This window comes from Protopterus annectens, chromosome 13.part0, assembly GCF_019279795.1.
Source record: "Protopterus annectens isolate FY-2018-M chromosome 13.part0, PAN1.0, whole genome shotgun sequence".
Classification (NCBI taxonomy): Eukaryota; Metazoa; Chordata; order Ceratodontiformes; family Protopteridae; genus Protopterus; species Protopterus annectens.
In genome coordinates, this window is record NC_056747.1 from 48,951,969 (window position 1) to 48,977,274 (window position 25,306).

Here is a 25,306-nt window from a genome sequence, read left to right on the forward strand (position 1 = left end):
GGTGGTGATGAGTATCTGGCACCCTGTAAAATCTGTCTGGTTTGGTAGGGGCTGGGGTAAAGAATCTGGAGCGGAGCAAGCATCATTGAAAGCATCATCCACCACAGAGAGAACAGGGGTATAGCCAAGGGCCTGTGCTGAGGGAGGTGCAGAAAGGTCCTAAGTCTTTTCTGGAGTCTGAAAAATCCTGTTGCTGCCATTGGAACTGTTCTCGCATGGCATGCAAAGTTTCCCCAAAGGAAAATTCTTCTGGTGGGGAAGCAGCTGGGATGGATTCTTCAGCATCAGAATCTTCAAAATTGGAGAAGGGAGCCTCTGGCTGGTCAGTTATGTCTGATTCATCAGCAGAATCATCAGAGGACACTGGCTCGTGGGGCTCTGCCCTAGGTCTCTTCTCTGGGGGCTGAGAGGCCCTGTCTGGGTGAGATTGAGATCCTCTAATTAAAGAAATTAAATCTTCTGCCAAGGTAAGCATTTGAGAACTAGAAGAGGGCCTGGATGGGGGTGGTTTAACAGGCACTGTTTTAGTAGTCTTGGCAGCTTTAGCCCTGGCGAAGGCCTTAATGGACATGGCTGCTGGAGGCCTAGCAGCACCACGTGCTGGGGTAGAAACATCCAAGGGATGGTGTCTGATAAGTCAACCACCGTAGTGGGTAAAATTTCTGAAGTCGTTTCAAGAGTTGTAGCAGGGGCCTCAGTTGTAGGAATAGGTTCAGCTGTACTTTGTTCAGTTTTCTCGGTTTCGCCGAAACCGAGACACTCGCGGTTTGCTTGACCAAGGTTTCGCCGAAACCGCGGACCATGAGTGTCGGTCTTTATCTTTGCGTTTTTTCCAGATTGGGTAGTCGGAGGATCCGACGGCATAATGTACGCAAAATCAGAACCGAAAAACTGTTCTGCGAACTCCGACCGACGCCTAAGCGTTCGTCGGTTGAAGGAAGCACAGGCGAACAGGCTGCTACGTCGTGGGCTGGGCCTAAACAAGGCAGACAGTAAGAGTGGAAATCTTTATGAGGTATTTGTTTCCCACAGTTTAAACAATTGTTAACTTTTTCTGACATCGGCTGAGGCAAGAAAGAGTCCCCAACGGGTACTTAGCTTTAGAAGTCTTCAAGTAGTATTCGGTAGAAGTAATCGCTGGATCCGACCGACCGGCACTTGCGAACAGCTTCTGCTTCGGGCGCCACGCGGCAAGAAAGACTGAGGAAAATGGCGTCGGCTGATGCCTTTATACCCGAAGACCAACAGAGATGACGTCGGGTGGAGTGCGACATCAGCCGAAGCCGGACCCGGACTTTGGAATCCGGCCGACTGAAGGGCTGCCTGGCGACAGGACAACCCACTTGTTATGACTGCAGATGCATCCATGAAGGACATCCAGGACTGCAACAGTGAATACACTCGAACATCTACATTTATGGTAAGTGTAGAGAACTGTACTATGTTCTTAGTGTTTCACTGTTGCAGTCATCACACTTGGGTAGATTCCCAAAGCTGAAGAAGGGTGGAGGCAGTCAAAAAGAGTTAGGGCTGGCTAGTATGCCTTGCAGGACTGCTGTAGCAAAACCTGCCCTGGATTTGGAAAAGATAGGCAAGTGGTAATGCTTGGTGAATGCTTGGTGAAGGTGTGTACAGAACTCCAGGTAGCAGCTTCCAGGATGTACATGGTAGGGACTCCCCTGAGAAATGCTGTGTTCTGATCCCCTGAGGGGTTGGTTTCCCATGGTGCTTGTAGCAGAAATGGATGCAATGTGCTATCCATTTGGAAACTGTTTGTTCTGAAATGGCCTTGCCTTCTGCCCCTGTTGTAAAGCTGACCAGTAACTGGTCAGATTTTCTGAAAGGCTTAGTCCTATCCAGGTAGAATCTGAGCTGTCTGTGCACATTCAAGGAGTGTAGAATCCTTTCCCTTTTATTTTGAGGATTAGGATTAGGAAAGAAGATTGGCAAATGGATTGATTGGCTGAGAGCTACACTGGACACCACTTTAGGCATAAAGGAAGGGTTAGTCCTGAGGGAAACCCTGTCAGCATGGAAAATAATGAAGGGTTCCACAGCCATAAGTGCTTGTAGCTCAGACACTCTTCTAGTTGAAGTGATGGACAGAAGCAAGGCTGTTTTCCAAGAGAGGAATTTTAACTCTGCTGATGCTGCAGGCTCAAAGGGGGGTAATGTGAGCTTTTCCAGTATAAAGTTAAGGTCCCAAGTAGGGGTGGGTGCTCTCCTAGGTGAACTTAAGTTGGTTGCCCCTCTCAGGAACTGTTTGATAAGAGGGTGCGAGAAGAAAAGTGGCTCACTGTTGCAATGAGCTGAAATAGCTGAGGCATGGATCTTAATGGAGGAGAAGGACAGGCCTTTGTGGAGTAGATCTGCTAGGTAATCCAGGATTAGAGGCAGTGAGGGCAGAGTTGTGTCCTCTCCTTTACCTTGAATCCAGGAGTAGTACCTTTTCCACTTATCAGCATAGGATTTTCTTGTACTGGGTCTTTTGGCTTCAAGAATGACATCCAGCACCTGCCTGCTTAGGGTTGCTGGGGGAGAACTCAAGGAATAAGCCAGGCTGCAAGATTTAGGGTTTGCAGTTGCGGATGCAAAATCTGTCCCTTCTGCTGAGAGCAGGGTTAGGTTCTGGTGTAGGTGCCAGGGTGGCAGCGGTGACAGGCTGCGCAGGTGTGGGTACCAGTGCTGGCGTGGCCAGTCCGGGGCAATGAGAATTGTCCTCGGTCTGTCCTGTCTTATCTTGAGTAATACTCTTGAAAGAAGGGGCGGGGGGAGGGAGGGCATAGACTGAGAGACTCACCCACTGAAAAAATAAGGCATCCACTTTCCAGGCCCTGCTGTGAGGATTCCTGGTGTAGAATTTGCTGAGCTGGTGGCTGTAGGGGTAGGCAAAGAGATCCACCTCTGGGGTTCCCCATTTCCGAATTAGAAGGTTGAAGGTGCTGGCCTCTAACTGCCACTCATGTGGGTCTAGGAGATTCCTGCTTAAGTCATCTGCCTGTGAGTTTTGTTAGCCTTGCAGGAACTGAGCTTGCAGATGGACTTGCATGTCCAAGGTCGTGTTCCACAGGGGCATGGCTAGCCTGCAGAGTGTGGATTCCCCCTTGCTTGTTGATGTACCACATAACTGTGGTGTTGTCTCTGTCTTTATTAGCAGGTGCCCTGGTGAGAGCAGGGATCTGAAAGCTGTCAGTGAGTGCTGCACAGCTAGCATCTCTTTTTGGTTGACGTGCAGATGAATTTGAACAAATTGGAACAATGCTATAACAAAATATCCAAATTTGCTACTAATGCCAAGTCCATCACTCATCACTGCTCCTCCCTCCACTCTCTAAATTGGCTTGAACTCCCCAATCATCTTACCTTTCTCCAACTCACCATAGCCCATAAATTACTGTTCCATCCAACTAACTGTCCTGCTCTTTCCAACATTCTTATACCCCCCGTTAGATCCCTTAGATCTTCTCAAAAAAACCTGATCACAGTACAAAAACCTAAGCGCCCAGCTGGCCAAATGTTTTTATACTTCACCCTTGCTAAAAATGGAATGCCCTACCCACCTCTCTAAGATCCACGTCAAAGCCCTACTTCATTCCCACCTCTGTCTAAACAGAATTTGCAACTGCACTCTTCAACCTCCTCCATTCAAACCACCCTCCTCCTTCTCTCCTGGCTAACCTCCAGTCTCAACTAAACTCTTTTTTAGCCTCTCCTAAAATACTAGCTGTATCAGCTACTTATACCTTCCTACTTTCATAATCCCTGAATACTTTATTTTTTCTGCTGAAACCTAACTGAAACCGTTAATAATTGCTATTTTTTGCCATCTGACATCAGTATTGTATTCTGTTTGTAACTTCCTGTTTAATTATTGTAATATTTTTGTCTGAACTCTTTTTGTAATAAATACTGTTGTTTTTGTGGAGCTTATCTCCCCGGGCTTTCATTGAAAACGGGCCCCAAAGCCCAGTGGACCTCCCCGGTAATCAAACTGAAATTAATAAATAATAAATGAATAAATCTGACTTGGGCTCCAGTGGCCCTGAATGCACTTGCCATCCATGTGTGCTCCCCAGGCATAGTCTGATGTGTCTGTGGTTAGGGTCTGGGCGGCGTGAGGTTGAGTAAAGGGCAGTCCCTTGGTGGTGTTGCATGCTGCTGCCCACCAAAGAAACTCTGCTCTTAGACAGGATATGACAGGAATGACGGTTTCCAGGTCCTGAGAATGTTGGCACCAAAGACATTTTAAGTACCACTTGAAGTTTCCTTATATGCAATCTGGCATATGGAATTAGTAGGATGCATAAGGCCATAAACCCTAGGGCTTGCAGGATTTTCCTTGCAGATAGCTGGGTTCTGGTGGCCATTTGAGTAAAACAGTCTGTCAAATAGGCTTGTTTTTCTGAAGTGAGGGATGCCATCTGGGATGCTGTGTCCAAGCTTGCTCCCAAGAATACAATCTTTTCACTGGGGACTACTTTTGATTTATTTTCGTTGATGGTGTACCGCAGGGATGTAAGAAGATTTTTTACAACTGTCAGGTGCTGCAACAGCATTTCCTGATTGCCCGCCTGAATCAGGCAGTCATCCAAGTACAGGTAAATTTGGATGTTTCTCTGCCTGCAGTAAGCAATGGCTGGAGCCAGGCATTTTGTGAATACTCTAGGAGCAGTGGATAAGCCAAAGGGAAGTGCAGAGAACTGATAATGCATAGATCCGGCCCTGAAACGTAGATATTTCCTGCATGACTCCCTTAAAGGGATGTGCAGAAAAGCTTCTTTTAAGTCTAGGGTGACTAACCAGGCATCTTTGGCTAGCACAGGTAGAAGCTGCTGCAGGGTGAGCATTTTGAATTTTGGTACCACCAGGAAAGTGTTAAGAATTGAAAGATCTGGGATTGGGCGCCAAGAGCCCTCTTTTCTGGGTACCAGGAAAAGTCTGGAATAGAATCCTTGACTTGTCTGTTCCAGAGGAACAGGATGAATTGCCTTGATAGAGAGCAGGGATAGAAAGTTCAGTTGTGTACACTTACCATAAATGAAGATGTTTGAGTGTATTCACTGTTGCAGTCATCACATTTGGGTTATCTGCCTGCAGGTTAGCCCTCAGCCGGCCTGAATACCAGAGTCTTGAGATTTCTGCATCGGATGCTGTCGTTTCTTCCATGACGTCAGGTCGTCAGGGGTATAAAACATGCAGCCAACGCTATTACATGAGTTTTTCTTGCCCCAGATGTCAGGTGCCCCCAAAATAGGAAGCAGTTACATATTATGGAACACCCCCCAGCAAAAAGCAAATACACATGATATAAGATATGCCAAACAAAAAAGATAGGTAGAAGTAAAGAGAAGTCAGGCGGCTGGAGGGAGGGTAACCAGGACTGCAACAGTGAATACACTTGAACATCAACATCAACATTTATGGTAAGTGTACATAACTGTACTATGTTCAAGTTTCACTGTTGCAGTCATCACATTTGGGTTGATTCCCAAAGCTAAGGAAGGGTGAAGGTAGTCAAGAAGCATTAGTGCTGGCAATCAGGCCCTGTAAGACTGCTGTGGCAAATACCTATCTTTTCTAAATCCAGAACTGTAAGTGGTAATGCCTGGTGAAAGTGTGTATAGAGCTCCAGGTTGCAGCTTCCAGGATGTCCCTGGTAGGGACTCCGCTGAGGAATGCTGTAGAGGTTGATGTAGCCCTAATGGAATGTGTTCTGATCCCCAGTGGGGTAGGTTTCCCCATGGTGTTTGTAGAAAAAATGGATGCAGTGTGCTATCCATTTAGAAATGGCCTTGCCCTCTGCCCCTGCAGCAAAGCTGACTAGTTGGTCAGATTTTCTGAAAAAGCTTAGTCCTGTCCAGATAGAACCTGAGCTGCCTGTGCACGTCCAGGGAGTGCATGATCCTTTCCCCTTTATTCTGAGGATTAGGGAAAAAGGTTGGCAAACAAATGGATTGGTTTAAAGCCACACTAGATACCTTTCCCAGGTAAAGGACAGGGCGTCCACTTTCAAAGCTTGGTTGTGAGGAGTTCTGGTGCAATATTTGCTCAATTGATAGTTCTGAGGGGAAGCAAAGAGGTCCACCTCTGGTACCCCCCACCTGTTCCTCAAAAGATTGAATATTTTAGGCTCCAGTTTCCACTCATGTGGGTCCATGAGATTGCTGCTCAAGTCGTCTGCCTGTGACTTTAGTTTGCCTGGCAGGAAAAGAGCTTGCAGGTGCACTTGGTTGCTCAAGGCTGCGTTCCACAGAGTCATGGCTAGTCTGCAGAGTGGGTAGGAATGGGTTCCCCCCTGCTTGTTCACATACCACATAACTGTGGTGTTGTCTGTCTTTACCAATAGTTGTCCTGGAAGAATAATGCTTTTGAAGGCTGTCAGAGCATTCTGTAACATTTCATTTCAATTGAAATGCAGTGCATTTACTTTGGGCTCCATTTGCCTTGAATGCATTGTCCTGCCATGTGAGCCCCCCATGCACTGTCCTGCCATGTGAGCCCCCCATGCATAGTCTGATGCGTCTGTTAGGGTTTGGGCGGCAGGGGGTTGAGTGAAAGGGAGTCCCATGTTGTGGTAGCAGGCGTCTGCCCACCAAGGGAACTGTCCTTAGGCAAGGAATGATAGGAATCATTGTTTCTAGGCCCTGAGAATGTTGACACCATAGGCTTTTTAGATGATATAGTAGTTTCTTCATATGCAGTCTTGCATATGGAATTAGAAGAATGCAGGAGGCCATGAACCCCAAGGCTTGTAATATTTGCCTTGCAGACAGCAGGGATTTTATGGCCTCTTGTTTGACGTAAGTTGTCAAGTGAATTTGTTTCTCTGGCGTGAGGAAAGCCATCTGGGAAGTTGTATTCAAGCTTGCTCCCAGGAATATAATTTGTTGACAGGGAGCACTTTCTTTTCGCTTATGGTGTACCCCAGACAAGTTAGCACCCTTCGTACAAAAGCCAGATGATTCAAAAGTATGTCCTGGTTTTCTGCCTGAATTAGACAATCGTCCAGGTATTGGTATATTTGAATATTTCTTTGCCTGCAAAATGCAATGACCGCAGCTAGGCACTTTGTGAATACCCTGGGAGCAGTAGATAAGCCAAAGGGCAGTGCAGAGAACTGAATGCGTGTAGCCTGCTTTGAAGCGTAGGTATCTTCTGCAAGATTCCATGATTGGGATGTGCAGGTATGCTTCCTTTAAATTTAGTCTTGCCAACCAGGCATCTTTGCTTAGCATAGGAAGCAACTGTTGAAAATGAAAAGTCAGCTTCTTGAATTTTGGAATCACCAAAAAGGTGTTTAGAGTAGGCAGGTCCAGGATAGGACATCATGAAATGTCTTTTTTGGGTACCAGGAAAAATCTCGAGTAGAAACCTTGTCCCTTTTCTTCTTCTGGTACCGACTGAATAGCCCCATATGCTTGAGAGAGAGAGTACTTTCTTTTGGGTCTCTGCCCACTGATTTGGAGGTAGATCCAGCCAACCGCTTGGAGTTGGTAACGTGTGGAAGTGAAATCTTTATCCTTGGGACACTATATTTAAAACCCATTTGTCCTGGGTAATGAGTCCCCAGTTCTTTGCATGAAGTTCAATCTTTCCCCCCAAAGGGGCAGTCTGTTGAGAAGTGCTTGGAAGTTTTAAAAAGAAGTCATAGAGACAGTTTACCATAGGGGGGAGTTTTATTACTCCCAGATTTTGAAGTGGAGGCCCCCCACTGCTTAATCCTGTGCGTCCCCTGGGACTGAAGTCTGTGTGCTCTGCTGGATCTGGGTTTGGACTGAGAAGGTCTGGAAGAGGCAGGAAAGGACCAATTCTTAGAAGGCCAATGCCTACTAAATCTTGGAGGTTGTACTTGTAAAAAATCTTTAACAGTCTGCATAGACTTAGCTTTTTCCTCCATCTTTTTAAGAACTTCTGCCCTGTTGCCAAACAGGCGGTCCTGATTTAAGGGAGCATCCAGTAATTTTGCTTTAACATGATCTGGCAAAGATTGCTCCTTAAGCCAAGCATGCCTTCTAAGTACAGACCCAGTAACACCAGCCCTACAAGAGGCCTCTAGTGAATCAAAACCACACTGCAATGTATGTTTACCAACTTGTTCAGTAGAATGCATTAAATCCTGCGAAATCTTTATTTTCAGCACAATCAGGAAACATAATTTTCTGTTTAAGCAATCCAATAATATGCTGTTGATACTTTAACATATGAAACTGGTAATTTAAGGCCCTAATGGCCAAAGTTGCAAAAGTGTATACCTTCTTACCCCATCTGTCCAGCACCCTGGAATCTCTATCAGAGGGGGTTAGGATTTTTTGGCAGTAGTAACTGTAATGCCCTTGGGTCCCTGTGAAACTGTTTCAGGATCTGCAGTAGGATTTTTGAAAAGGAACTTGTGCGAGTCAGGAAACCTGTAATATCTATCAGGTTTTCTAGAAGCAGGAGGTAAAGAGTCAGGGGTCATGCTAGATTCCAAAAAGACATCATTAACAATGTCCAGTACAGGAGGTATAGCTAAAGGCCTGTGCTGGGGCAGAAGTAAGAAATCCCTAAGCCTCTTTTTAGAGTCAGAGAAATTCTCACTTTCCCAACGAAAATGCTCCCTGAGAGTATGCAAGGTTTCACCAAAAGAGAAATCCACTGGGGGGGGGGGGGAGCAGAGGGAATAGAGTCCTCAGCATCAGAATCCTCATAGGTAGATAAGGGTAAATCTTCGTCATCAGAGGAAACAGAAATTTCAGAATCCTGGTCAGAAGTATCACAAGCAAACTCAGTCCTACGTCTCTTAGAGGGGGAAGGTTGGCTTCGCCTGATTGAAGTAATAAGATCTTCAGTCATTCTTATCATTCGTTTTTTAGGCATAGAGGCTTGACTATGCCGTCTGGGCATCAGTTTTCTAGGCATGGTTCGAGTTTTAGGCCTTGAAGAAGAAGATGGCGTCGGTTTAATATGCAAGTCAGTAGGCCTGAATACACCCTCAGAAGCCGGTGCCTACACAACGGCTCTGGACCCATCCAAGGTAGTGACATACGCAGGTTCCACAGTTGAAGCATCTCGCGGCATACCGGACTTCGAATGGGTCTCAGTAGAGGCCTGTGAATCTGAAGTAGCGGGTGTCAGGGGCTGTGAAAGCACCTCACTGAGTACCGGCGAACTGGGCGGCATGTCTCTGTCTTTATCTTTGTGGTTTTTCGGAATGTCGGTAGTCTTATGGCTTACTGAAGACATATAATTGAACCGAGCACCAAAATATTTAGAAGTGCAACTATACCGACGAATAATAGTTTGTGGTTTAAATAAGGCACAAAACCGACAGCGAGGTACGTCGTGGTAAGGGCCTAGGCAAGGAATACAGTACGAATGAAAATCTTTATGAGGTATTTGCTTTCCACAAGAAATACAATTATTTACTTTTACTGACATTGGATTAGAGCAAGAAAAAGTTTCCCCAAAGGGGGACTTAGGTTTTAGTTGAAGACTTCGGTTCTGAAACTCGAAAACGAAAATTTCAGGAGTCAGCTGACCGGCACTTGTAAACTGCTTCTGCTTCGGGCACCGCACGGCAAGAAAGACTGGGGTAATGACGTCGGCTGCATGTTTTATACCCCTGATGACCTGACGTCACAGAAGAAGAGACAGCAACCAATGTAGGACCCAAGACTTTGTTAATCAGGCCAACTGAGGGCTACTGCAAGCAGATAACCCAAATGTAATGACTGCAACAGTGAAACACGAAGAACATCTGCACTTGATGGACTGCCTTGTAACCTGGACAGAAGAATTGGGAATAGAGGACAGCTTAGCCTTGGTGGGAGAATCAGGGAGCTCAGAAAGGAGATTTCCTGGCTCTGATAAGAGTGCTAGGGAATATCTGGCCATTGTGAGTTTGATAATTAATTGCCCCGAAGGCCAAAGTAGCATAAGTATATACTTTTTCCCCCTAATCTCTCCATGACTTTGCTCTCCTTATCAGAGGGAAGCAAGGCAGTAGAAGGCAATAACTTGGATGCCATGTCTGCAAAAACTGATACGGTAGCTGGATCTACAGAGCGGGCTTTGAAGAGGAGTCCTCAGGCACCTTATAAAATTTATCCGGGTGCTTGGGAGCTGGAGGCTGGGAGTCCGGGCATTTAGAAGCAGCTGTAAAGGCATCTAACAAAGCCAGAAGAAAGAATCCCAAAGTGGTCCCGCGGGGCTGTACAAGCTAGTACCCTGACACCAGTGCGGCTCTGGTACTCTCCTTTCTTGCCCTAGATGTCAGAAGAAGTCAATAAATCAAAAATGAATCCAACAAGGAAGCACAAATACACCACAAAGACAGAAGGCAGCAAGAAGACCCTGCAAAACAGCAGAGGCAAAGCCTGCCCTGATATCCTTGGAACTCTCTCCTGAAGAAAAGCTGTGAAGTAGCAGCAGCTGCTAGTAGAAAATGACTTCACAGTACCTGAAACTGTGTTTCATGAGTGTAAACAAATCTTATTCCATAAAGAAATCCATTTGAAATATAGAAGAGTCAGGGCACCAGTGGGTCCAAGCCTCGTCCTGCATCCAAAATCCATCGTGGAGAGGAAAAAAATGTTTCTGCTCAGGCTGTCTGCTAGAGATTCCGTTCTCTGTCTGTGTGAGGCCTGGTGCCAAGGTTCTTGAAGGGCTAGAAGAGCATTCTGAACTACTAATTTCCTTCAGAGATTGATGTGCCAGTGAAGATGGTCCTTTGTCCAGTTCCCTGCTGAACTCCTTCTGGGCAGGGGGGAGATCAGAATCAGAGTGTCCAGATCGTGTAATGCTGTGACCATACACTTTTCAGATACCATTGAAGCTTTCTCATATGAAGCCTTTTCTGTGAGGGAAGGCCCTTTGTAAGGTTGTATTTAAGAGGGCTCCCAGAAATACCATTTGTTGAGAAGGATCAAAATGTGACTTTTGTGTTCACTGAGAATCCCAGTAGGAGGAGAATGAGCTTTGTTTCTTGGAGAAACAAACTTGAATAAAAACCTTTTCCCATCTCTCCAGAGGGAACAAGAAACTCTCTATCTCTCATGGCCAGAAGCAGCATTCCCTGATTTAAGGCCTCTGACCATTGATGGTTTGGCAGATGCCTTAGAGCCCTGAGAGCGATTCTCATTCTTAAAGAAGGGTTCTAAATAAGAACAAAATGGAGGACCCCTATAATAAATAAAATGGCTGAAGGAAGGAGGCAGGGCATGGAATCAGGATTCAAATTAGCCTCAGAAAAAGCATCATCACAATGTCAAGAACAGGAGGGATAGCCAAAGGCTATGTTGAGAAAAAGAAAAGAATTCTCTAAGCCTCTTCTTGAAGCAGAATAATCCTGACCTTCCCATGAAAATGTTCCCTCATCTCACAGGGGAGATGGCAGATGGCGAGGGAAAGCCCATTTGAAAGAGGTCAGTGTCTTTTTATGTCAAACACTTGGCAACACTCCCATTTGAAGAATTCTTTCATCTTCAAAATAGTTTTCCCAAAGGAAATTTCCTCCCCAGAGAATCTGTTCCATTCGATTCCTCTTTTGGTGAGGTGTAACCCAAAGGAGAAGAAATTTGGGTTGAATAAGTCAGGGATTCATCGCCTGACGATTCCTCATCATCTGAGGAAATATCCTCAGAGGTCCTCTTTAAGGGAATATAAGCAGAAAAGGCAGGAGAAGAGAAAGGAGTCGAGGTCTGACAGAGCCATAAATGCATTGAGAAGGCCTGTCAATCCAGTGCATGGTCCTGGGACAGCAGGAGAAATATGTTTAGTTCTGACTTTTTTCTTTTTAGGAGCTTCCATGTGGTGGAAGGTAGATGGGCCAGATGTCGGGCTATACTGCCCAACCAGAATTTCATGTGCTCTACAAAGACATTTTAAGGTACATTAAAATTCCTAAGATCCAAAACTGGATAAGACCCTGTATTTCTTGGACACGAAACACTGTGCAGTAAAAGACGTTGGGGTGCCCTCTACTGAGCTCCTTTGTGAAGAGGACCTAGGCAAGGGAGAGAAGTTGCTTGGATGCAGTCCAGTCTGATGGGAAACAAAAGATGAGGTGAGGAAACAAGTCTGAATGACTTCTGTGAACTATATATAGAGCCAAAAACTTCCTGAAACGTGAACTTTCAGGAAATGAAAGGATCTTCACCAATCATTAGTACACAGTCAGGACTGTAAAAAACTTCCAAAGCCACCAATCTCTTGGGAGATTTAGTAGGAGGTACCTAAGGAATGGAAAACTGCTTCCCATCTGACAGATTTCTTACACCTCTTACGAAGTTTCTTCATAAGAAAGTCAGAGGAGGCTAGGTGGAAGGTAGTCTAAGACAAATATATACTCTCTCACTATGGAATTAACCTTCCCTGCCATCTGCACGTTAAAGATTTCCAGGGTTCTGTCTATGAAAATGATGTCCCACCTTAACAGACTATCCAGGATCTACTGTGCTCAAATCTTTACAGAGAGAGGTGTCTCTAAGTAAGTGGATTCTAGTACATGCAGCCCTAGAACTACATCACCATATTACAACACTTCTCAAGAGTTGAAAATGGCAGCCCTGGAACTACATCACTATATTACACTACATCACCATATTACAACACTTCTCAAGAGTTGAAAATGGCAGCCCTGGAACTACATCACTATATTACACTACATCACCATACTACAACACTTCTGAAGAGTTGAAAATGGCAGCCCTGGAACTACATCACCATACTACACTACATCACCATACTACAACACTTCTGAAGAGTAGAAAATGACAGGGACGTCGGTCAAAAAACATTTTAAGGGTTGATTCCACAAGTGTGACTGGAAAAGAGGCATAAGAGAAAGACAATGAGGACAGAAAACAAAAAAAAACAGCAGACAAAATAAATTACCAAAATATACCAGGGCCTTAATATTTCTTATCAGGTGGTAACGTATCTAAGTGCCAGCGTTTGGTAAATGAAAAGACAAAGGTTTAAGCTGTGGGACAACTTTCTGAAATTTTCAAAGAAGCCTGAAACAGATGGTCTGTCTGTCTGTCTGAAACATAACGTGCACAGTTAGGGTGCCTCTACACTATGAAAACTGCATTGAAGGGGGTCTCCAACTTTTTTGCCTGAGTAAGCACATGGGCATGTCTTGGGAGAAGAATAAAGAGATGAGGAAGCAACTTCAGGATTGACTTTAGCATCGTCAAGGCTTCTATCAAGGAAGGGATGTGCAGAAGAGTGGCAGAGACTGACTGGTTGCTAACAGAAAGCTGATTGCTGCTGCTTTTGGTTTCTGAGGAGCCTTGTCTACGTCCTCATGCTTTTCTAACAAGTGTTCTGGGAATGACAGAGAAACACTTTAATATTCTGCTTTGTATATGGGGGAATCTAGACTCTGCAGTTGTTCTGATCACACAATATTCAAAAAACCACATGCTGAGGACAGGGAAACTATTTCATACACCATGTCCCCAATCCTGACAGTGGGAGCTGGGGTAGTCACCTCTCTGTTTCACCGTATCAAATTAAACCCCAATTACTTTCCCATTGATTTCTCATTAAATGAGGAGGCACCTGTGCTTACCACAGTCACTATGGGTAGAGAGGTGGAACTACACCTGGTGTTGTCAGGCCTGACATCTGAATCTCTTATCCTGCGGTCACTCTGCTAATGGTGAGTGCCCTTTGCAGCAGGCTGGGATGCATTAAAGAATATGTAGGCCTCAAGCATATCTTGATGCTTCACCTGCTAGTCAGGTTGAAGCACTGGCATTACCTGTACAAAAGGATATTGTGCTCTTATTCCAAGCAGACATGAAGTCTGTTATGAATCAGAGCAGTGTCTTGGTAGTCATATACACACTTTGTGTACCTGTGCCTTTTAAGCACTGAACACAAGGTATTACTATTGATGAACTGCAATGAAGTAAACCAAGAAAGTACTACGGATCAGAGAGAGCACCACTTAACACAAGCACTGGGGTGCCATTCTGGGCCAAAGGGGGACTGCACTTCCTAAACGAGGTCAGTCAGTATAAACAAAAAAGATCAATGAGAAACCAGGAAGGAAGTCCCAGCTGTAATAACAATATAAAATACTTCCTTAAATAAGTACAACAGAAACTTGTGCTGCTGCTGCTTTCTTAGCACACAGTAGTACAGGTTGCACTCAAGTGACGCATGAATGCCCGTACGACAAGTGTCACAGTGCTATATCCAACTATGAGAACCTTGCCAAAGACAGTGCAATCTTTGATTTTCCTGGTGGGAAGAAAGGTACTTTAAAATGTTTTAAGCCCACTCTTTCCTTCCATGTAGTCGACTCCCCAAAGACTGATCTGTGTCAAACTGATGCACAGCAATCTCATACCATATGGCACACTGTGTGTGTGTGTGTGTGTGTGTGTGTGTGTGTGTGTGTGTGTGTGTGTGTGTGTGTGTGTGTGTGTGTGTGTGTGTGTGTGTGTGTGTGTGTGTGTGTGTGTGTGTGTATATGTATGTATGCGTGTATGTGTATATATATATGTGTGTGTATGTATGTGTGTGTGTATGTACATTTGTATGGGTACATGTGTGTATGTATGCATGTATATGTGTACGTGTGTATGCGTACATGTGTATGTGTAAGTGTATGTGTATATGTGTGTGCATATCTATGTGTATGCCCCTGATTCAGGATTTAAAAACATAGCTAGTACATCGCTTTAATTCACATATTACTTAAGTATATTATTTTAAAGGCACTTTCACAAACACACGAATGTAAGAAACCAATTTACAGTTAGTTGAGCAGTCAGCTGTATACCATTTTCTGAACAACCAGAAAATCCTCAGAATATTAACAGCAAAGTTGACAAATGCCTCCTACTTCATTCTACGTACTTGAAATATCGGTTTGGTTTGTAGTGTACAGCTGCATGATTCATCAGGTCCTGCATGCTGGAAAATGACTGCTTGCATCCAAGGTTTGAACACTGAAATGTCTTCCCTGGGGAAGAAAAAGATGGAAAAATGAAGTTTATTGTGATTATCACTTTAATACAGTGATTTCCACACAAAAGTGGTTCAGCAGGGCAATACATCAGCATCTTAGGCAGAACACTATTAAAATGATGAAATCCTCCCCTTAAGTACTATGGGTAACAGTACTACTATATGACATGAACAGCGGTTGCTACACTGCTAAAGAGCATTAGATGTTAGAATGAAGTCTCATATGCACTACCTTTACCAAATAGAAGAAAACTCATGGCACTTAATTGAGAGGACGCAGAAAATTTCCGCAGCACCATGGTCCACATTCACTATCAATAAAACATAACAGTGCAAGTGTCTTGATCAAATGATATAAACAGATAAAACAATGCTTTAAATGAACATTTAAATTACGTGTAGTGTACAGTTGGTCTTCTCACTTTGGCCAAACCAGAAGTACAAACACTAGTGGCATGTGCTCAGATTCTAATCTTGCAATTGTTCTGTGCACTGTTACTCAACTTTCTTCTCTTTCAAAGCTCCCTATCATGGAGTTAACCTTTTTAGAGGTGCACTATTTTTAGTAACTGGTATTAATCAATGAAACAGCATTACATATGAATGGCTAAACAAGTTACTATGGGGGGGGGGGACATAAAAACAATGGCACACTATATCTTGTTATATGCCATCTCACTGCAGTGGTCTCTCTATTTCACTTCCTCCATTCACTGAAATTTCACCTGCATGCCTTTGAGTTAAGCAGCTCCCACTTTCTCCAGCAGATTTTTCATCAACTCTGTAGAATAAAAACACTTCTTTAAGTTATAAATCTTCAACCTTCCATTTGTTTCCTATGCACATTCTTTCCGTCCACTTCAACACCACAATTGATTCTAATTTACAACATGTCCCATACTGTCCTTTTGTTCCTCCAAAATACAGATGTCAGGACCACGTTAAACTGTTCATCATATTCTAATCCCATTCTCTCTGTTAATTTTAAGCAAAGTACAGTTGTGTACCTACCATAAATGTAGATGTTTGAGTGTATTCACTGTTGTAGTCATTACTCTTGGGTTATCCTGCTGGCCGGCTACCCTCAGTCGGCCAGAATTCCAAAGTCTAGGTCCAGCGTCAGTTGCTGTCGCCTCTTCCCTAACGTCAGTACGCCAGGGGTATTAAAAGACGCAGCCGACTCCATTTTCTTCAGTTTTTCTTGCCCCAGATGTCAGGTGCCCCCAAATTGGTAGGCTGAAAAAATATAACAATAAAAATACATGCACAAAAATAACATTCACTTTATCTACAAGCAAATACCCCAAATAGGTTGTATAGGATAGAGAAAAGCAGAAAAGTCTCAGCAAAGACAAGGGGGGTGGTGGGTGGGTAACGTGGACTGCAACAGTGAATACACTCGAACATCTACATTTATGGCAGGTACACAACTGTACTATGTTCATCGTGTTTCACTGTTGCAGTCATTACTCTTGGGTTGAATCCCAAAGCTGAGGATGGGTGGCTGGGCTAAATAGGATTAGGAGAGGCTATGAGGCCCTGCAGAACTGCAGTGGCAAAGCCTGCTCTGGACTTAGAGTAAAGAGGTAAGTGTTAGTGCTTTGTGAAAGTGTGCACTGAACTCCAAGTTGCAGTCTCTAAGATATCTTTGGTTGGTACTCCTCTGAGGAAGGCTGTTGAAGTGGCTGCTGCTCTGGTGGAATGAGGCCTAATGCCCTTAGGCACTGATTTGCCATGTTGAAAATAGCAGAAACAGATGCAATGGCTTATCCATTCAGAAATAGTCTGTTTTGAGATAGCCTTTCCTTGTGATCCTGCAGCATATGACACTAAAAGTTGCTCAGTTTTTCTGAAAGCTTTAGTTCTGTCCAAGTAGAAACGTAACTGCCTGTGTATGTCCAAAGAATGCAGAATTTTCTCACCCTTGTTCTGTGGATTTGGATAAAAGGTAGGCAAGTGAATGGTTTGGTTGAGGGCCACACTGGACACCACCTAGGCATGAATGTGGGGTGTGTCCTCAGAGAAACCCTGTCTGGATGAAAAATGATAAAAGGTTCCACAGCCATGAGTGCTTGCAACTCGAAGACTCGCCTTGCAGAGGTTATTGCTAGGAGTAGAGCTATTTTCCAGGATAAAAAAATTATATCTGCTGTTTAAGCTGGCTCGAAAGGAGGCAGTGTGAGTTTTTCCAAAACATAATTTAGGTCCCAGGCCGGAATTGGTGCTCTCCTTGGAGGCCTAATGTTTTTGGCCCCTCTGAGGTACTGCCTTATTAAGGATGAGAAAAGATAGGTGGTTCCATATTGTAATAGGCTGAAATGGCAGAGGCATGAATCTTAACTGATGAGAAAGAAAGGCCTTTGTTCAGCATCTCAGTTAGGTATTGTAAAATCTGAGGTATATTTGGTACACACGTGTCAATGCCTTGTTCCTGGTTCCAAGCACAGAATCTCTTCCATTTTTCTGCATAAGATTTTCTGGTACTGGGCCTCCTGGCCTCCAAGATAACATCTATAACAGCTTTTGAAAGAGGAGTGTTCTGAATGGTTACATTATCCGCCATGCTGCCAGATTTAAGGTCCTGAGTTGGCTGTGCAGGATCTGATTGTTTTGTTGGGTCAGCAAGTGAGAAGTTTGAGGCAATATCCATGCTGGACCTTGAGACAAGCTCTTTAGGACTGGGTACCAGTGTTGGCGTGGCCAGTCTGATGCAATCAGTATCATTTTTGCCTTCTCTTGTCTGACCTTTAGGAGTACCTTGGGAAGGAGAGGCAGTGGAGGAAAGGCATATACTGTTAGATTTTTTCAGCTGAAGGATAGGGCATCCACTTTCCATGCTTGCATGTGATAAATCCTTGTGCAAAATCTCTGCAATTGGCAGTTGTGAGGGGAGGCAAACAGATCTATGTCTGGGCATCCCCATTTCCTTATTATCATGCTGAAGACTTGTGGATCCAGTTTCCATTCGTGGGGATCCATGAGGTTTCTGGTTAGTTCGTCTGCCAGAGTATTTGTTTTTCCTGGCAGGAATTGTGCTTGCAGGTGAATTTGAAAAGCCAATGCTGTGTCCCATAAGGTCATTGTTTGTCTGCAGAGAGGGTAGGAATGTGTACCTCCCTGTCTGTTTATGTACCACATGACCGTAGTACTGTCTGTGTTTATCAGTAGTTGTCCTGGATGAAGCAGGTCCTTGAAAGCTGTCAGAGCATTCTGAACAGCTAGCATCTCTTTTTGATTGATGTGAAGATGCATCTGGTTTGCAGGCCATGTGCCCTGAATACATTTTCCTGCCATATGGGCCCCCCAGGCATAATCTGATGCATCCATTGTCAGTGTCTGTCTGGCTGTGGGTAAACTGAATGGTAGACCCTTGTTGTGACAGGCTTCTGCCCACCATCGAAACTCCTGTTGTAGGCAGGGAATGAGTGCAATTACTGTCTCCAAGCTGTGGCAATGCTGAGTCCAAACACTTTTTAGATACCATTGTAGTTTCCTCATATGCAGTCTGGCATATGGAATTAGTAGAATGCAGGATGCCATGAAACCCAGGGCCTGCAGGATTTTCCTTGCAGATAAGTGGGTTTTTGTTGCCACTTTCTTGAAGTAAGAAGTCAGTTGCTTTTGTTTGTCTGGCATGAGAAAAGCCATCTGGGCAGTTGTATTTAAGCTTGCACCCAGGAATATTGTCTCTTGAGAGGGCAGTAGTTTTGATTTATTTTTGTTTACTGTGTACCCTAGGCCAGTTAGTAATCTTTTTACAAACGCCAGATGCTTTAGAAGAATGTCTTTGTTCTCTGCTTGAATCAGTCGTCCAAGTAGGGATATATTTGAATTCCTCTTTGCCTGCAAAATGCAAATACTGGTGCCAGGCACTTTGTGAAGACCCTGGGCACAGTAGATAAGCCAAAGGGCAGTGCAGATAATTGGTAATGCATTGAGCCAGCTATGAATCTGAGGTATCTTCTGCAAGATTGTCTGATTGGCCTCTTTTAGGTCCAAAGTTACGAGCCAAGCCTTCTTGCCCAGCGTGGGCAATAGCTGCTGTAGCATCAACATCTTGAATTTTGGAACTTCCAGAAACGTATTTAGTATAGACAGGTCCAGTATTGGCCTCCAGGTTCTGTCCTTCCTGGGTAATAGGAAAAGTCTGGAGCAAAATCCTTGCCCCTGCTCTTGTTGTGGTATGTGCTGAATGGCCCTCATGTCCATGAGGGCTGTAATTAGTTTTTGCGCCTCTGCCCATTTGATTGGCATACCTTTTGACCTTGGTAGAGTGTGATAATGGAACCTGTAGCCTTGGGAGACTATGTTCAGGACCCATTTGTCTTGTGTAATCATTTGTCAATTTGATGAAAAAAGTGCTAGTTTTCCCCCTAAAGGGGCTGCCAAAAGAAAAGTGCTTGGATCTGGCAGAGGAAAGTCATTGGGACTGTTTCCTGTAAGGTTGTGAATTGTCTCCTCCGCTTTTGGAGGTAGGAGCACCCCATTGTTTAGGCCTGTATGAGCCTTGGGGCTGAGATCTGCCTCTGGGATGACTGTAGCTGCCTCTTTGTGGCCTGTCTGACACTGGAAAGGACCAATTTTTAGAAGGCCAGTTCCTACTAAACCTGGGTGTCTTTACCTGTAAGAAATCCTTGACTGTCTGCATGGATTTTGCTTTATCCTCTATTTTTTTCAATACCTCTTCTGCTTTAGTACCAAAGTATCATGCTACAATGGTGCATCTAATAATTTTGCTTTAACATGATCAAGCATATTTTGTTCCTTTAACCAAGCATGCCTTCCAATAACAGAACCTGTGACAGCGGCCCTGCACGAGGCCTCCAGTGAATCATAACCACATCGCAAAGTATGCTTTCCCACTTGTTCAGCTGCATGCAATAAATCCTGCAATTCCTTGTTCTCTGAACATTCAGTATTTGTCAACAATTTCTGTTTAAGCAGTGACATTAAATATTGCTGATATTTAAGCATATGAAACTGACAATTTAAAGCCCTTACAGCCAAGGTAGCAAAAGTGTATACTTTTTCCCCCATCTGTCTAGAGACCTAGCATCCCTATCAGAGGGGACAGGGTTTTTTGCAGTGGCGGCTTTAACCCCTTTGGGACCCTGAGATATATTTTCTGGATCAGCAGCAGGACTTTTAAATAGAAATTTATGAGAAACCGGAACCCTGTAGTATCTGTCTGGCTTAACAGGTGCAGGGGGTAAAGAGTCAGGGGACAGGCCGTACTCTGAAAATACATCTACAATGTCTAAAACAGGTGGAATAGCAAGGGGTCTGTGCTGAGGAAGTAGCAGAAAGTCTCTGAGCCTTTTCTCAGATTCAGAATAATCTTGGCTCTCCCACTGGAAATGCTCCCTCATGGTATGCAGGGTTTCCCCAAAAGAATAATCCCCAGGAGGAGAGGCTGAAGGAATGGATTCTTCAGCATCAGAATCCTCATAGGGAAGCATGGAATAATCCTGTTCAGAAGAGGAATTAGAGGAAATAAAAACCTGATCTGAAGAATAATACTCTGTCTCTTGCCTAGGCCTCTTATTGGGTGGGGGATGGGAGCCCCTGATCAAAGTAATTAGGTCTTTGGCCATTTTGAGCATCTGTTTTTTAGGCATGGTAGACTGAGTAGGAGAATGCTGCACTTGTTTCTTTGTCTTTAGAGCTGCTTTAGTCTTTGAAGCTGAAGATGGCTTAATATATAGTTGTGTAGGTCTGAAGACACCCTCAGAAGCCGATGCCTGCTCAGCGGCTCCGGACCCTTCTGAGGGAATGATTTCCGGGTGTCCAATACCTTGAGTATCCAGAGGCCCAGTCGGCTCCACGTGGGAGTCGGAAGCGGCCTGTGGTTCTGAGGTAGCGGGCGCCAGGGGCTGTGAAAGCGCCTCACTGAGAACCGGCGACTGGTCAAGCAGAGGCCTCGTCGTCGGTTTTGGACCTCAGATGCCTATCCTTTTTCTTGTCCTTGCGTTTTTTGTAAACTCCGGTTGTCGGCTGACCAGCGGCATTACATAATTAAATCTTCGGCCAAAGTAATGAAATGCAAAATCAAACCGACGCTTAATAGTGCGTTGGTTAACTCTAGCACAAAACCGACAGCTAGCAACTTTGTGATCAGGGTCTAGGCAAGGGATACAGTAAAAGTGAAAATACTTATGAGGTATTTGCTCCCCACAAGAAATACAATTGTTAACTTTTTCTGACATCGGTATGTAGCAAGAAAAAAGTTTCCCCAACGGGGTACTTAGCTTTAATGAAGACTTCGGTACTGAAATTCGGATTTGAAAATCTCAGGAGTCAGCCGACCGGCACTTGCAAACTGCTTTTGCTTTGGGCACCGCGCTGCAAGAAAGACTGAAGAAAATGGCGTCGGTGGCGTCTTTTATACCCCTGGTGCACTGACGTCAGGGAAGAGGCGAAAGCAACAGACACTGGACCTAGACTTTGGAATTCTGGCCGACTGAGGGTAGCCTGCCAGCAGGATAACCCAAGAGTAATGACTGCAACAGTGAAACACGATGAACATCTGCTTTATTACTTGATAACTGGACAGTTAACCTCTTGGTTCTACCTATCAGCTTGGTCCACAGTACTGAAACTATGGCACCCACTACCACTGCCTCACTTCAGGTCTCTACTTTAGCATACAAACAAACAACATGACTTCAGGGCTATCCTGCACAATTTGTACAGTGACATATATTTTCATTCTATCTCCTGCAAAGGATCTCAGTGTACAATGATGGTGACCCAACACAGGTCTGTAAAGTATAGCATACACCTAATGGAAGGTGTCTGCAGAATCCTTTGAAATCAGCATATATCTCAGAATATGGACAGCTTGTTCTCACTGTCTTTCACCAGAAAAACAATCTCCCATGTTAGCTGACTCCCATACAACCATACCCTGTCCAGAGTGAGACCACAGTTGTCAGGCACGCATCTCACCTGACCACACTGCTGCTTGGTCTGACAGCATTAGAGATATTCATTGAATTTCAGACACCGACACAGTAGCAGGGAGTAAAACTAATATATCAACAGAATCCACAACCCGCCCTGGTTTTTCTCTGTACATTCAGTTTGATAGCAGAACTACACAATCAAAGGAAATCAGCATCAGACGGAAGCATACATCCAAGAGTCTGACAAACTAAATCATATGACATTTGTCCCATTAAAAAACTATCTATTATTATTTGTAAAGACTTAAACACTTGCACCCTAATTAATGTTAGATGTCCAATAAAGTACAGTTGTGTACACTTACATAAATGTAGATGTTCAAGTGTATTCACTGTTGCAGTCATTACATTTGGGTTATCTGCTTGCAGTAGCCCTCAGTCAGCCTGATTAACAAAGTCTTGGGTCCTACATCGGCTGCTGTCTCTTCTTCCCTGATGTCAGGTCGTCAAGGGTATAAAACATGCAGCCAACATCATTACATCAGTTCTTCTTGCCCCAGATGACAGGTGCCCCCTAATGGGAAGCAATTAAATCTATAAGTATACAAGGTTATACCTCAAACAAAAAAGCAAATACACCAAAAAGCTTTTAAGCATTGAAAAGGAGAGAAGAGGTATAGCCAAAAAAAGTCAGGGGGCTGGACAGAGGGTAACCAGGACTGCAACAGTGAATACACTTGAACATCTACATTTATAGTAAGTGTGCACAATTGTACTATGTTCTTCATGTTTCACTGTTGCAGTCATTACATTTGGGTAGATTCCCAAAGCTAAGGATGAGAGGAGGAATTTAGACAGCATTAGGACTAGCTATAAGGCCCTGCAAAACTGCAGTGGCAAAGCCAGCTCTGGATTTAGAGAAAAATTGGCAAATGGTAATGCTTTGTGAAAGTATGTACAGAACACTCCAGGTATCAGCTTCTAGGGTGTCCCTAGTAGGTATGCCTCTGAGAAAGACTGTACAGGTAGATGCAGCATTGGTTGAGTGGAGTCTGATCCCCTGTGGGATAGGTTTTCCATGGTGCTTATAGCAGAAATTAATGCAATGGCCTATCCTTTTGGAAATGTTTTGCCTTGAAATAGCCTTGCCCTCTGACCCTGCAGCAATTGCCACCAGCAGTTGTTCAGATTTCCTTTGAGGTTTAGTCCTGTCCAAGTAGAATCTAAGTGGTCTGTTCACATCAAAGGAGTACAGTATCCGTTCCCTTTTCTTCTGTGGATTAGGAAAGAAGGTTGACAAATGAATGGACAAATTAAAGGCTCCACTGGATACCACCTTTGGCATGAAAGAGGGAATGGTCCTCAGGGACACCCTGTCCGCATGAAAGATGACAAAAGGCTCCACTGCCATAAGGACCTGTAATTCAAATATCTTTTTTGCTGAAGTGATGGCTAAAAGGGAAGCTGTTTTCCAAGAAAGGAATTTTAAATCTGCAATAGCAGCTGGCTTGAAAGGAGGAAGGGTGACTTTCTCCAATACAAAGTTAAGGTCCCAGGCTGGAGTTGGAGCTCTCCTGGGTGGTCTTAAATTTTTGGCCCCTCTGAGGAACTGCTTGAGCAGTGGATGAGAGAAGAGGGGAGATTCTGTGTTATAATGAGCTGAAATGGCTGAGGCATGATTTTTTATTGAGGGGAAAAGACAGGCCCTTGTGAAGCATCTCAGTTAAGTACTATAAAATCTGAGGTAAATTGGGCACTGCTGTGCTCATCCCTTGAGATTGGTTCCAGGCACAGAATCTTTTCCATTTTTCAGTATACGATTTTCTTGAACTAGGCCCCCTTGCCTCTAAAATGACATCCACCACTAGTTTACTGAGGGATGGTAAAGGAGAGCTTAGGTAATTAGGCAGGCTGCTAGGTTCAGTGTTTGAAGCTGAGGGTGCGGAATCTGGTTCTCCTGCTGAGACAGCAGGGTAGGAGTCTGAGGCAGGAGCCATGGGGCCAACAGTGACACACTGTGCAGGAGGGGGTACCAGTGTTGGCATGGCCAGGCTGGTGCAATCAAAATCATCCTTGGTTTGTCTTGTTTGATCTTTAGTAGTACTTTGGAGAGCAGAGGCAGAGGAGGAAAGGCATTAACTGATAAGTTTTACCAGCTGAAGGACAGAGCAACGACCTTCCAAGCTTGTCTGAGGGGAGTCCCTGCGCAACATTTTTTCAATTGATAGTTCTGTAGGCAAACAGGTCTATATCTGCGCTCCCCCATTTGCTTGCCAACATGTTGAAAATCCGTGGTTCCAGTTTCCACTTGTGTGGGCCCATGAGGTTTCTGCTTAGTCCATCTGCCAGTGTATTTAGTTTTCCTGACAGGAATTGAGCTTGTAGATGCACTTGGTAGCTCAAGGCTGTGTTCCACAATGCCATGGCTAGTCTGCAGAGGGGGTAAGAATGTGTATCCCCCTGTTTGTTTATGTACCACATAACAGTGGTGTTGTCCGTCTTTACCATTAATTGGTCTGGAAGAATGTGGTCTTTGAAGGCTGTCAGTGCATTCTGCACAGCTAACATTTCTTTATGATTGATGTGAAGGTGCATTTGAATTGGGTTCCATTTGTCCTGAATGCACTTCCCTGCCAGGTGCACCACTCATGCATAGTCTGATGCGTCTGTTGTTAGGGTTTGGGTGGCAGGGGTTAGTGTGAATGGTAGTCCCTTGTTTTGGTGGCAGGCCGCTGCCCACCAAAGGGACTCTAGGCGTAGACAAGGAATGATAGGAATCATTGCTTCTAGATCTTGAGAATGTTGACACCATAGGCTTTTTAGATACCATTGTAGTTTCCTCATATGCAGTCTTGCATATGGAATTAGAAGAATGCAGGAGGCCATGAACCCCAAGGCTTGTAGTATTTGCCTTGCAGATAGCAGGGAATTTGTGGCCACTTGTTTGAAGTAGGTTGTCAAGTGAATTTGTTTCTCTGGCATGAGGAAAGCCATCTGGGAAGTTGTATTCAAGGTTGCTCTCAGGAATATAATTTGTTGACAGGGTACCAGGTGTGATTTCTTTTTGTTTATGATGTACCCCAGACAAGTTAGCACCCTTTGTACAAAAGCCAGATGATTCAAAAGTATGTCCTGGTTTTCTGCCTGAATTAGACAATCGTCCAGGTATTGGTTTATTTAAATATTTCTTTGCCTGCAAAATGCAATGACTGGAGCTAGGCACTTTGTGAATACCCTGGGCGCAGTAGATAAGCCAAAGGGCAGTGCAGAGAACTGATAGAGCGTGTAGCCTGCTTTGAAGCGAAGGTATCTTCTGCAAGATTCCCTGATTGGGATGTGCAGGTATGCTTCCTTTAAATTTAGTGTTGCCAACCAGGCATATTTGCTTAGCATAGGAAGCAACTGGTGAAGAGTCAGCATCTTGAATTTTGGAATCA

General features: G+C 44.4%; 1 protein-coding gene across 1 annotated transcript in view; it reads right to left on the bottom strand.

Annotated features, from left to right (window-relative positions):
• Positions 1–25,306, bottom strand: part of ZNF414 (zinc finger protein 414) — a 1,162,011-nt gene that overhangs the window by 586,115 nt on the left and 550,590 nt on the right. Inside the window, exon 4 of the mRNA XM_044090610.1 lies at positions 14,854–14,959. Within this exon, the coding sequence (XP_043946545.1) occupies positions 14,854–14,959 (106 nt within the window). The remainder of the gene's footprint in view (positions 1–14,853; positions 14,960–25,306) is intronic.